The sequence below is a fragment of the Equus przewalskii genome, chromosome 10, assembly GCF_037783145.1.
Source record: "Equus przewalskii isolate Varuska chromosome 10, EquPr2, whole genome shotgun sequence".
In the NCBI taxonomy this organism is placed as follows: domain Eukaryota; kingdom Metazoa; phylum Chordata; class Mammalia; order Perissodactyla; family Equidae; genus Equus; species Equus przewalskii.
In genome coordinates this window covers 39,994,641-40,008,940 of record NC_091840.1, presented here as the reverse complement: position 1 = coordinate 40,008,940, position 14,300 = coordinate 39,994,641, and the positions used below count along the sequence as shown (strand labels likewise).

The window sequence follows — 14,300 nt, the reverse complement described above, 5'->3', positions numbered from 1 at the left end:
GAAATGTACATTATGGAGCGTTTGAATTAAAAAGAAATTTTAATACCCAGAGACAACTAAAACCAAGGACCCATGATACAAAACAATTACACCTAACGTTAAAACTCTGACTCTCAAGATGAGGTGATGGATCACTCAGAGAAAGCTATGTTTTTGAGTATTTTTACAAGCAGACTAACAACATTTATAACTACCGTCACGAACTCAGTCCTATTATAAGTTCTGCACTTTTCTTTTTTTGCTTTCATTTTTTTCCAACTTTTTCCTTTTTTTTTCTAATTCTAAAATTCATACATGTTCATTGTAGAAAATTTGGAAAGTATAAAGAAGTAGAAACAAAATTTCATCCTTAATACTATCTCACCATCTAGACAGGGACCATGGTTAATATTTTGACATATTAACATAGTAACATTAATATTTTACATATCCTTCTAGTAATTAACTTTTGCCATAAAAAGTTAAAATTATTTTTTCTTTCAATTTTCGCTTGATTATCAAGCAACACATACTCATTGAAATAAAGGTGAAAAGCACAGAAAAATTGAAAGAAGTAAAAACAAAAGCACTCAGCATTAATCATTTTGGCATATTTTCTTCTAATCCTTCTTTTTATGCATATTTTCTTTTCAAAGTTGTGACTACAATTTGGATATAATGTTAAATACTTTAAAAACCTTATAAGCACTTTCCTTTGACATCAAAAAATTTGTAAAAAGAGGTTTTAATGGCTGTAGAAAATGTCACTGTACGGCTATAGCAGTATTTGTTTAGATATTCTTCTAATGTTTAGGTTGTTCCTAGTTTTTCAGTATTTATACTAGCTGCTATATGTGTCTTTATACATAAAATTTTGAACATATTTCTGTTTACTTTCTTAAGACATATTTCTTGAAAAGAGATTGTTAGGACAAAGGATATGAGCACCGAAAATTTTGTAATGTTTATTTTTTCCTCTGACTCTAAATGTACAACATAATTCTTGAAACAACTACTATTAATAACATTTTATTATATTTCCCTTCAGTCTTTTTAAGGGTAGGAACATTTTAAAGACTTTTGATTTATGCTTTCAAATGGCTTTCCAGATTTGTATCAATTACCTCTCTCAGTAATATATCGGTGCAGAATCTTACTGCATTCTCACTGATGTAGACTACTATCATTAAAATACACTGACCTGAAGGAAAAAAACAGTAGTTTATTGTTTTGTTCACATACCTTTGATTAGTAACGAAGGTGACTTTTTTCCAAATGTTTGCTAAGCATTTGTGTATCTTTTTTGGGTGAATTATCCATCTTCTTTGTTAGAATGGGCATGTCTAAAGATACAAATAACGAACAAGTGGAGGTTGAGGCTAATCGGAAGCTCACATGTAAGGGTCTCAGCCCATGCTTTTGCATACCAGCGGGAACCATCTCAAACCGAGTCACACGCAGCACAGGAAGGGTCTGCTTTACGCAGGAGCCAAAAAGTCAGGCGGCTCTTCCTCTCTCCTCCTCATCCTGCTTTGTATCGGTTTAAGATGAACTACAAAGACTTTGATTTAATATATTTGATTTTTTAAACTCTTTCTTGATTAAGAATGATGCCTCTTGCTGGGCTAAAGGCGATAGGGGAATATAAAAATAGCACGAGATAGTGAGATGTAGCAACAATTGGTTAAAATCTGCTGCGGTAACTTTCTCTGTAAGAATCTGGACGTCAGTTTGCACCTCTGACCTGCCCACCGACGATGAGCAGAGCGTCTGTACAAGCACTTCCAGGTTACAACACAGTACTGGCCTCCAGAGACCGGTGTGGGGTCCTCGCCGTCGCAGGTGCTGGAGCTCTCGCATGGAGGCTGTGAGCGGAGCCCAGGCCCAGGAGCAGCGGATCCCTACCCCCTCCATTTCTTTCCCTTTAAGACTTGGTCAAAGTGGGCTGAGAAGGGGGCTGTCAGCTAGCAGGAAGATTTTCCTTACCCTTGCTCTGAAGTTTCTAATTACTCACACAAATCTGGACATGAAGCTGACGTCAGCTTCCTTCAGAGTCACTTAGGAAAATCTCGATCAGCATGTGGCCCCTTTCCTTTCTAAGCTGACACCCTATACTTAGCAATTATTGTTAAGCGGCTATACAGTCAGCGCTGTGGTGTAGTGTGCAACCCAGGGTGAATTCCACATCCTCCCTTCCGTCTAACCAGAGCCTACCCACCGACCTGCTCTCCTTCCTTCCCTCCTTTGATATTTATTTAGTGCTTCCTGCTAGGTGCACGGGATGACTAAATACATGTATGACATACTCTCTGTTCTCAATGAACTTATAGTTCGACGGGGAAGACAGACTAAGCATCCGGGTAAGTGTAAATGAGAGGAAAGTAACAGTGACCACAGAGACAACAAGTAAAGAGCCACAGAGGCCCTTCCACACAGTTTCACTTTCAACTCTTACTCTACGGAGACATCGGAGGCTGAAAGACGTGTGATGCTTAAGGAGGAAAGTACAGAAGTGAATGCCAACGAGGCTTGTCTGCATTTGCTGTCACTATTACAAAGGGTAATATGTGATCATTCTAGAAACAACATACCTGCAAATCTCACAATTGTAGAAAGCAGTCCATCACTCTTGATGATAGTTCTTCCTGATTCATAATGTGTAGAACTAGAAATAATTTCATTATCTAGAAAATACTCTCGTGCTAACCCTGTGTCTTAACGATTCTTCTTTGCAGCAACAGAAGGCACCTGCAGCACCCATTTTTATAATGCAGTTCCCACCTCAGTCCCTCTAAAACCTCACCCCACTGGACCCTGGAAACATGAGCATAGAGAGCAGCAGCTCAGATTCTGGAATCTATTCGACTGTTAGCCCTTGACCATCTGCTTTGCCACCTCTCCCCACAAGAGCAGCCATTCTTCATCTGGCCAGTGATGGCCTGGCTGCTGTGGACACCTATCTATTCAGGACTGAACTGAGCCGGAACGTGGGCATCAGTCAACACCCTCAAGTAATGACTTTGTTACCAGAGGCATCTGGATAGGGAGTCCAGAACTGAAGTTCAGTTCCATGCACCTGTTTCAGTGTGAGTTTCTAATTAAGATCAAATGCATTCCGTGATAAGAAATCCATCTATAGCTTCCTAAATAAAGATTCACTCAATACATAGTGACTGAGCATCTAGACTGGCAGACAGACACAGACCTCCCCTCATGGACTTCCTCACAACCTCCTCCTTAAAGTGACAGACACTAAATTAAAAAAAAAAAATCATGCAAAAGTTAATTACAATTAAGGTGTTATAAACAAAAACATAGGGTGTTATTAGATGGCAGGAACACGAGGACTTAGACTTGTCTGGGGACTGGCTCAGGGGAAGGCTTCTTTGGGGAAGCAGCCTTGAAGCTGAAAACCGAAATAGGCATGGGGGTTAGTTCCCGGCAGAGGGCACAGCACCCCAGCACCTCTGAGGCAGGCAGTGTGGGCACTGCATGCTGGAGGAGGTAAAGGGAAGCCACCGGCGCTCTGCATGTGAGCGAGAGGAGCAGAAGGAACAGGTGCTGGCCTTTCGAGATGTTGACAGGGTAAAACTACTAAGGAGATGGTAGTTTCTGGTTGAGGGTAGGGGGACACTGGGAAAAGGAAACAAATGGTAGGGGGAGGAAGGAGGGCAGAAGCTAATAAACTAAGAAGCAAATGAAGAAAGCAGAGGTAGATTAGGGTGTTGTCTGAGCATCCTGAGGACAGGAGCCTTGTTCATCTTGTTCATGGCTGTACCCCTGGTGTGGAGAACACTGCTCAGCAAGTAGTATGGTCTCAAAAAATGTATGCTGAATCTGGGGCTGGCCCCGTGGCCGAGTGGTTAAGTTCCCGCACTCCGCAGCAGGCGGCCCAGTGTTTCCTTAGTTCGAATCCTGGGCGCGGACATGGCACTGCTCATCAGACCACGCTGAGGCAGCGTCCCACATGCCACAACTAGAAGAACCCACAACGAAGAATACACAACTATGTACCGGGGGGCTTTGGGGAGAAAAAGGAAAAAATAAAATCTTTAAAAAAAAAAAAAATGTATGCTGAATGAATGACCGCATTGGGACAGAAGCGATTGCGTAATTATCACCATGACAACAATAATGAAAGCAGCCAGTATCAGCTGAGCACCTCCTATGTGCCACACCTGTGCTAGGAGCTTGGCCAGGCTAACCCAAATACAACAGCATACGAAGCAGGCATTGCTATCCTCACTTCACTGATGAGGAAAGATAAGGTAGACAGAGGTTAAGGATATCCAAGGTCTCTTGTCCAGAGATGGACTTAAACGCAGGCTTTCTCAGTCCAAAGCCTGCGCTCTCTCTGCCACATCACACAGCTTGTCAAGCATGAACGTGTTAGTAACTTGGGCTCCAGGCCCTTCCGGATGACTCGGTCACTGTGGGGTCTCCTGTTGTCATTGTGCTTAGTCATCAAGTCCAAGCAGCTCCATCGGAAGGAAGAGTGCGGGCAGCAGAGGTGGGTGATCACAGAGTCCCCCTACAAAGGGCATTAATAAAATTGCCGGTAATGAGGCTGTGCCTGGTTTGTTCAGGGGTGCTAATGAGGTCACTGTTACGGGTTCAGTCTCCACGTCCAATTAACTCAGCTCCGTGGCTTAGAGACACACCCCAGTCCCAGTCATCCATCTCAGAGACGCATTCACTAGTTTCAGAAAAGACGGCTGAGAACTGTGGGTGGCTTGGTAAAACCTGTTTGCAAGAGTGGGAAAGCAATTCAAAATGTATGTCACAATAATGGCCAGTAGCAGCTTCTTAGACAAACATCATGCATGCAACCTTCTAACCTAAACTTGGGTCATCAGAGCCCCTCTATCTTGCTAAGACCTTTTCTCCAAAAAAGTATCAAGATCTTTTTCCCCCCAAGTATTTCTCAGAATCTTCTTGACATCTCTGTGATATTGTATTTAAAAAAAAGGCAGGTTAGTAGCTATGTAGCTACTTCTGAAAATTACTAGGAACTTAAAAGACTAAGACACATTCAGAACAGCTATGCAACTTTGATATTGTTCAAAAAACCATAACTGGAGACAGAGATGTTCTTATCACCAACACTTAGGCAAGCGTGTGCTTAGAATATGGTTGGAATATAGTTAGTTTTCAGGGCAAGTGGTGTCTAATTCTGCTTCTCTCACTGTGGGGAGTCTCTCTGCCTCTAGTCTCTTCCCTCTACAAATTGTCCTCCTCATGGCTGCTGGAGTTATCTTTCCAGAACACAAATCTGATTAGCGTACTTGCTTTATAACCTACCAACCGCCTTTGCATAGTGTTTAAGTCAGGAGGCCCTGGGACTTATCAACTGTCTGGGACACTCTTGAGAGTTAAACAAGGCAGCTTTACTAATTATTATGCTGGGGCAACAGGCATAAACCAGGGCTGTCCCTGGCAAGCCAGGACCTTTGGTCATCCCACGTAGAAGGTACTCGACAGCCTTTCCTGACTCTTCCCTGCCCAGATCAGCCTCTGAGAGGTATCTGTCCTTCCCATGATTTCCGGCTCTGTCCCTCAGCCCTTCCCTGATTCTCTCCTGGATGAGCAAGTGTTCTCACTTCCAGACCAGCGGCACGTCCTCTCCAAGGCAGAGTTAGGGGGCCTGCTCTATGCTCCCATGCACCTTTAATATAGCCTTTGCTGGCTTATCAGCATTTGTTTTTATGTATATTGCCCTCTCCAGACTGTGAGCTCCTCAAGGTCAGGGGATTGAAACCAACCTCGTGGCTGCCTTCAACGTGTAGAAGAGTGTTTCGTACATCTTAAGTGCTCAGTAAATGATAGTTGATAATTAATAGATAAATTCCACGATGAAAGAATCTGGTACTTTTTTAATAGACACATTGAGATCTGTGTTGTAAATAAATGTTGATGACTATAGTGCTTTATTACTGAGCCACCGAATATCCTGGTATCATAGAAACTTCAGTTGATTTCCACATAAGTGAGCATATGGAAAAATAATATTCCATGAGCAATTTGTTTTCTCAGTGGTTAAGACAGTAACAGGCATATTTCACTTCCGTTGTTCACTGGGGATAGTATTGCTCTAGGCCAAAATGCTGAGCCAGCTAAGTGGTGACGAATCTCTGAAGTATTCTGAGTTGTGCTGGGCCCAAGGGTACACAGGCCTCCCAGACTTTAACTTGCATATGGTGCTCTCAGACCTGCACGACGAATCCTGTATTGGTAGCAGCTACAGAGAAGACACTGTGTGAGATTTCTGTGTGGCTCTTCCCTATCTAACCTGTTTCTTACAATGGTGAACACCCAAGGGAAGTGAAAGGAAGTTCCCTAGACTGAGACTGAAAATGTCCCCTCCCACCGGGTGAGCAATGGAGAACTCGCCCAGCAGCGTGAACTCCCTGTCTCAGTAATGTTTTCCCTCTCCCAAGACATCAATCTCCGAGTGATGAGCAATGATCGGTAAACTCTCACATCTGGCTAGATCTGAATTTCCAGTTACTTCGCAGGGGGAGGAAGTAAACGCACCCCGGTAGTCACCCCACTATGATAGCTTTTCAACTGTTGTTGATCTTGAGCATGTACAATTTGAATACATTAAAGAGCCAGAGGATAAGATCTGTGAATAAAGGAGAGATAAAGGGTCAGAAGAGGAGTATATCAAGGTATCATAGTGTGAGTCGCCAGATGGTGACAGCTATTTCCACAGCCCGTGAGAACTAGAAGAAACCATAGCATAGGGAATTTTGTTTTAGAAATAGGACGAAGTTTTCTGAGCAGATGTTTAAGATCATTAAATAAATCACCAAGGGAGCTATGGAATAGATTCCTCTGGAGGTCTTTAGAAAGGAGCAGTTCTGAAGCAGCCAGGGATGAGCTCTATTTAAATCTGACCATTGTGGAGAATTGGCTGGAATCTTTAAGCTCTTCCCCATCCTATATTCTCATGATGCTCCACCAACTGCCAGTGAAAGACCAGTGAACCCAGATCAGAGGGGCCTCAAGAAGTTACCTGAATGGCTCCCGTCAATCTTATATAGATTTCTATTTTTTCAGTATCACTAAGGATGAAAAGCAGTAATATCTGGAGTCTTCCATCATTTAATCGGTCTCAGACAGTCAAAAACTTGTCTTTAGAGGGGCCGGCCCCGTGGCTGAGTGGTTAAGTTTGCGTGCTCCGCTTTAGCGGCCCAGGGTTTCACTGCTTTGGATCCTGGGCACGGACCTGGCACGACTCATCAAGCCATGCTGAGGTGGCGTCCCACATGCCACAAGTAGAAGGGCCTACAACTAGAATATACAGCTGTGTACTGGGGGGCTTTGGGAGGAAGAAGAAGAAGAATAAGTAAAAGATTGGCAACAGATGTCAGCTCAGGGCCAATCTTTAGGAAAAAAAAAAAAGAGAGAGGAAGAACTTGTCTTTATATTTAGTCAAACTTTCTTTGTTGTAAGATGCAAAAGGAGACAGTTTCCTCATATCAACCATCATACCCAGTAAGCTAAGGTATCACAGTTTTTAATGCTCTTCTATCACTCTCATGCCTTCAAAGCTAATTTCAAAGCTACTGTTGTAAAGTTCCAGCGAATCTAAAAGACTGGATGAAATCCCAGTTTGACATGATTACTCTGTGTACAGATGGATTCTGTGATGCCAAGTTTTGGGGTCTGAGGTACTAAACTAAATATGAGGAGTTAGGGGCTGAACCTGGATGGAATTTTAATCCTAAGGGTGTCTATTAATGCTGTAACTAATCTTCCACGAATACAAGCCACCCAGTGCGCCATGTCTGTCGTTGGAGAAGAGGGGGAAGGGAAAGAAGTAACAGGGTAGTGTCAACTCCAGTTTATAGGAAGGGCTGGCTCCAGCAAGGACGGGGTCTGGGAGGGGGAAGGTGGGGCAAACGGAGAATCACAGGTCACAGGCTTAGGAGGTGGAGGGAAAAGTAAATAAAAACACACAGAAGAGAATTTCTCCTGATTGAAAGTAACTCAAAACATCACTCAGAATAGGCCTTAAAAGGGCCTTTCTCCCATTCATGCCAGAGTAGTTATATCAGTGGGAAGTGTGTCCTTGGCTTGCTGGGCTGGAGAGAGAAGGCAAAGCAGCTAGGAGGGAGAAGCGTGTGGGAGGCGGGGTGGCTGTGACAGCAGGAGGGGGGCGGGTAGAGGAAATTTTGTCATAGATAAGCGGCCAGAGAATGGAGGACAAACTTCTAGCTAAGATAAAGTCATTCACCGCTTAACAATGGGGATATGTTCTGAGAAATGCGTCGTTAGGTGCTTTTGTTGTGCGGACATCCTGGAGTGGACTCACACAGACCTAGACGGCACAGTCTACCACACACCTGGGCTAAGTGGTACTAATGCTGGGATCATCGTTGTACATGCGGTCTGTCGTTGACCGAAACACCATTATGTGGTGCATGACTGGATATACTTGCAACCCTCCAAATGGCCCGTCTCCTCAACTGTCGCTTTTTAAGTGTCTATTCCCGTTGCTGCCATTCTTCTGCTCCTTCAGACTACCTCCTGTATCAAGTCTTTCTTCTTTTCCTGGAACTCTCAATTTCATTAAGCTTGACAAATGACCTAGAAAAACTGTAAATTCTGGTAAGGGCTAGGATGGTTCTCTAGAAGGTGGGAGAGGACAGGGAACAGGGTTTAAATTAGAATTAAATTAGAAATGTTGAAGCTTCTACAGGTCAAGAAAAGAACTGACAACCTTTTCTTTTGACACTTGGTAGCATACTCGCCATCACCTTTTAGCACATTCTAAAGTGGAAAATTCTTAGTATTATTTTGAAGAAATAAGACTTTTAACACCCTCTCTCCTGCAATGTTCAATTAATTTTGGGAAATCAAAAAGCACTTCCATTCCACATACAGAAAATCTGATTTTGTTGAGGCAATTAAAAACATTACCCTTCTTTTCTTTAAAAGTAACCCACGCAGAGGACTGAATAAAACGGAAAGTAACAGTCCCTTGGCCCACTGCTCCCTTCTTTCATGCTTGTTCTAAATTGCTTCTATTTCAGTTCTTTTGATGGTTACTCCAATCACGAAATAATATGCTTATACTGCTCTTTCTTATTTTATCAATTTCAGACATTATCTGCATTTATATCTCTAACAACCTCCTTGTCCTTTTTATCTATAACTTAATCAATATACTTATATCACTTTGCATTGTCTTTATTACATTAAATAATACATTTATGTAGCCCTTGTTTTTGTTCCATGACAAGAAACTGTCTCTCTCTACCACCCATTGGATAAGGTGAGGGTGTCAGCATCTCTACGTTCTGTTTAGCATTTCTACTTCCCTCCCAACTCCCTACTCCTGTCAGCTGTACTTGTACATCCTCCAGGTTGAAAATACTTCTTTTGTAACATCTCCAACAATGGACTCATGATTTTACCTCCAAAGCTGCTCCTATCCCAAGTAGCCCGCTCTCAGTCAATGCTACCCTATCCACCCGGTGCTCCAGCGAGAGCTCCTCTCTTTCCCTTTCACCCACACACGTCCTGTCATCACCACCTCCAAAATATACCTGCGCCATCTCCACTGCTAAAACGCTAGTGCAAGTCATCAGCTTCTCTTTCCAGGACCAGCCGCTTTCTTGTCCCGCTATAATTCATCCTCTACAAAATGGCCAGAGTGATTCTTATGAAACATAAATCAGATACATCACTCCCGTTGCTAAAAAATGGTCTCTCATTGCAACCGCCTTACCCAGACTGCCCGTGGATCTTAAATGACCTGGCCTGGGCTATAGCTGACTACCATTCTCCTACTTCTCCCCCTTATTTACTTTGCTCCAGCTAGACTGGCCCTTACCTTTTGACGGTCACAAGCTAATTCCTGTTTTAGGGCCTTTGCTCTTCCACCTGGTAACATCCCAGATCTTTTCGTTCCTGTCATCACTCAACTCCTAACTGAAGCGTCACTCCTTCTGAGAGGTCTTCCATGGGAGCAAAAGCAGCCTCCTCTCCCAAGCTGCGCTGCATCATGTTATCCTGTTTCATCTTCTCCACAGTGCTCTAGACATTATCTTATTTATAAGTGTTTATTGTTCATCTCCCTTTCTAAAACGTGAGGTCTGAGAGCTACTTTGTTCACTGCCTGTATCCCCATCACCTTGAACAGTGCCTGGAACACAGAAGGCATTAAAAAATATTGACTATTATCAGCTCAGTGTTCTGTAACATAACTAAGGCTTCTATGCTTTGGCTAAGATTAATTCCAAAAGTTGGAAATCCAGCAGTGTTTTATTACTGCAACCGTGTAATTATCATTCGCTACTTAAGTAATGTCCCCAAATATGTTCTCTCTTGAACGCCTTTTTTTCCCCTTAGAATTTACAATTGCCTCTTCTCTTACATTATCTAGCTTTTTAAGGATAGAATAAAGCCCCGTGAATTCCCCCTCCACCCAGTCCCATTCGCTGAAGCCCTCGGTCTTCCTGCTCTGCTCTGGACTGACCGCTCGTGAAGTCCATACCACGGCTGTCACTTGCACTTTATTTCCCTCCTGATTTGGATCTCCTACCTCTTGGCTCTCATGTCTTCCTCTTTCCTATTACCTTAGTTTGCTGGAATATATCCACAGAAAATTTCCTAAAAAACGGTGTGTGAAAGTCTCTGCTTGTCTGACCACACTTTCCCCTTGGTTGTTTGTTTTTGATTTTTTTGATTTTTTTTTTTGGTGAGGAAGATTGTCACTGAGCTAACATTTGTGCCAATCTCCCTCCACTTTGTATGTGGGATGCTTTATGAGCAGTGTGTAGGTCCGTACCCAGGATCTGAACCCAAGAACCCTGGGCTGCTGAAGCGGAGTGTTTGAACTTAATCACTATGCCACTGGGCCAGCCCCCGTTTTGGATTTGGAGCTTCATACTTGACTGATACTTTGGCTGAGTAAAGAATTACAGGTTGACGTTACTTCCCTCTTACTGCTTTAAAGACAATTTTCCATTGTCTTTTAGCATCCAGTGTAAGTGAAGAGAATTCACATACATACACACTTTTAGGTATAATTTCAGTCCCAACTGAGACCTCCCATAAAACACGTTAACAGTGGACAAGTGAAACAACTGTATCCATACTGGCAAAGACTTCTCAGATTGATGCGCACGAGAGGAAATTCTGTAGAGCCAGCTAATTTAAATCAACTGAATTAGGCTGAATTACAGTATGTTTAGTAAAGAAATTCAATTTTATTTCCTCCAAATATAGACAGCGTCTCCACAAATTCTTCTCTTGATCAGGCTAAATACTCTCCTGCAAGTCTTTTCCTAATAATTTTCTTAGCAAACCTCTTACTCACAACCTCCTGAGTCCAGCTTCATGGTTCTCAGCACAACTGTAATTGCTTTTCGTGATCTACCTGTAAGCTCAGCGTGGTAAGCAGCGGTGTGTTGCTTACTGCTGGACCTCTGGCATCTAACTTATCTATGGAGGGCCAGGCGCTTTTGAGTTGGGGCTCATTGTGTAGGTTGAGGAAATGAAAGCAAAGGCCAGCGAAGTGAGGCACAGCGAAGCCCTCGGAAAGTCAGGAGGCACACCTGTGTGGAGGTTTGCAGGCTCCTCGTCCTAACGTAGAGACAGTGGCTTTCAGAGATCATGGGCTCTGCAGTCAGGAGCTTGGGTTCGAATCTGACTCTGCTCTGCCACTTATTAGCTATGTGATCTCAGGTCAATCATTTCTATGTTCTGAACCCCAGTTTCTTCACCTGTAATATGGGGATAAGACTGTCCACCTTGCAGTAGAGTGACTTTGAAGATTCAATCAGATAATTTATGTCAATAAATGGACATAACAGTAGCATCTTAAGAAGCAGTTATTACTATTGTTGTTATTAATGAAAGCAATAAGATGTTGACATATAAAAATCAAACCTAAAGCACTAATTTTGACGCAAAAATCCAGAATTTAGATCCTGTTTCACATAAAACTAAGCATGATGAAAATACTCTAGAGTGAAACTGAAATAATTAACAAGTATCTAACTCTGAGGCTCCTTTTGGTCCAGGCCAAGTGCCCCTCCCACCTCCTGCAGTCCCACGCCCCCCACCGCTGACCGAGCTTGTCTAGTTAGCTCAGTCCACTGAAACATCGTTAGGCGGGGGCCTGGAGCTGCAAAGTCTGACATTCGATTCTTTTGTATCACTTTACTTACTGACAACAATTTTGAATGAGTAAAATAGAAATAAATGAGGTTTTATTATAAGTTTTACAGTTATAATAAATTCTGTTTGGTTGAACTACATCAAATGTACACGTGGTGTGATAATACACAACAAGGGAAGGGATTTTTGGGGTGACTTACGGATGTCGCTCTTACTATTTCAGTCCTACTAGATGCAGTGAGTTCTCTGTCTGCTCAGGGGGCTCCCTCTCTCCATCTTAGGCCATGGCCTTCACTTGCCACTCCCTCAGGGGTGGGCTTCTCCTAACCTGGTTTCCCCTCCATGATCTCTTAAGGATTCCTGTTTTTCTTCTCTGGAGTTTTCTCGGACAACTGCTCTTCAGAGAAATGACAGCTGGATTGAGGGATCAGGAGTAAATTCTTCATAGAGACCCCAGAATTCCCAGGATGACCCTCTGCTCCGCCTCTTCTAGCGGCAATCAGTCCACCGTGTTCAGCATACCCACAGCAATGGAAGAGAAAGCAGGACTTTTTTTTTTTTTTTTGGAATATTGGCCCTGAGCTAACATTCATGCCCACATCTTCCTCTACTTTATATGTGGGACGCCTGCCACAGCATGGCTTGCTAAGTGGTGCGCAGGTCTGCACCCAGGATCTGGAACCATGAACTGACGGGCCGCAGAAGTGGAATGTGAGACCTTAACCACTGCACCACCAGGCTGGCCCCGAAAGTTGGACGTTTTAAAAGGTAGGTTCCTATTATGCTTCCCATCAAGGGAGCATCTTTTCATTTTGGTTTGTGGTCAATCGATGCCTTCTTCTAAGAGACATAACACAGCAGAAATGCAGAAACAAGGCAGACAGGAACCTCAAAGTCACAAAAAAAGCCTTACAGTTGATTCCTTTTTACCCACTAAAGGGAATCCACTAATAGAATCTGAGAGCAAAATTACATAAATTTAGCTCATTGTTAGGTAGATCAGGGTGAGTCAGGGAGAAGGAAGAGGAAGCATGTCAAAATATCTATTTTCCCAAATGTGCAAGACGAAGAACACTGCGGAACTGTCGAGCTTGCTAGTCTGCCCTATTTACTATTTAAGTTCCAAGCACTGGAGCTGACGGCAAGTTTTTAAACCATAAGGTTTTATATTTAAAGGAACCTAGGTCTCCTGACCTTCTTACTCCTCTCTCCAGGATGGAAGCAACAAAGGACAGCACATGTAGGAGTCTGCATCAGAGTCACCTGCAAGGCTTTCTGAGGACAACTGTGTCTTTCCAACTCTAATCTTTTACAAAAGGAAGGTGAAGTTTTCTGAACAGTACAAAACTCTACAGAAAATTCTGTAATACATATCAAAAACGCCTCACCCACTGTTAAGGATACCAAAACCACCTAAACTGAACTAAACGAGATGATGGTAGTCCATGTGCCCAAGAAATGTGTTTCTGTGAGTTAATGATTCGTCTGTTCTCAATCTGATAAACACTGGCTTTGATTTATTACTGCTTCTCTTTTAAAAAGGATAAGTGATTTAGAACAGAGATAACATGTAATATCTAACAATTAATCAAGGCTTGTCAGGTGCTCAGAGGTTTATTTTTACACCTTCCCTTTTGCCAAAGGTTTCCTTTCAGGTTTGAGTTCTGCTGTTCTGAACAGATGGATATCATTTAACTAAGAACAATGTGGAGTTTATTTACCAAGGATTCATATATGGTCTAGTCACAAAATAGTGAATATGATTTAGTGTTCACTAGCGACAGTCAAAAATAGAGTGTAAATAAGAATCCAACAGATGGAACTTTTTTCTTTTTGGTGAGGAAGATGGGCCCTGAGCTAACATCTGTCGCCAATCTTCCTTTTTGCTTGAGGGAGATTCAACCTGAGTTAATATCTGTGCCAGTCTTCTTCTATTTTGTATGTGGGACACCGCCACAGCATGGCTTGATGAGCAGGGTGTAGGGCCACGCCCAGGATTCGAACCTGTGAACCCTAGGCTGCTGACGTAGAGCGTGTGAACTTAACCACTACACCACTGGGCTGGGCCCTTAACAGATGGAACTTTTAAGATTGAGAAACAAGTTTTAAAGAGACCCCAGAGTTGGCTATTAGAATGCTTTTGTTTATAAAGCGTAAGAAATGGTTGGCAGAAATTGCATATAGGA

At 42.9% G+C, this 14,300-nt stretch overlaps 1 protein-coding gene across 2 annotated transcripts in view; it reads right to left on the bottom strand.

Annotated features, from left to right (window-relative positions):
- Positions 1–14,300, bottom strand: part of MYO1D (myosin ID) — a 319,278-nt gene that overhangs the window by 53,368 nt on the left and 251,610 nt on the right. The window contains exon 22 of one of the 2 annotated variants that reach the window (XM_070562558.1): positions 21–4,722. The exons of the other annotated variant lie outside the window; for it this stretch is intronic. Coding sequence (XP_070418659.1) covers positions 4,629–4,722 — 94 coding nt within the window. The 3' untranslated portion in view covers positions 21–4,628. Of the gene's footprint in view, positions 1–20; positions 4,723–14,300 lie in introns of those variants that run through there. 2 annotated transcript variants of the gene reach the window in all.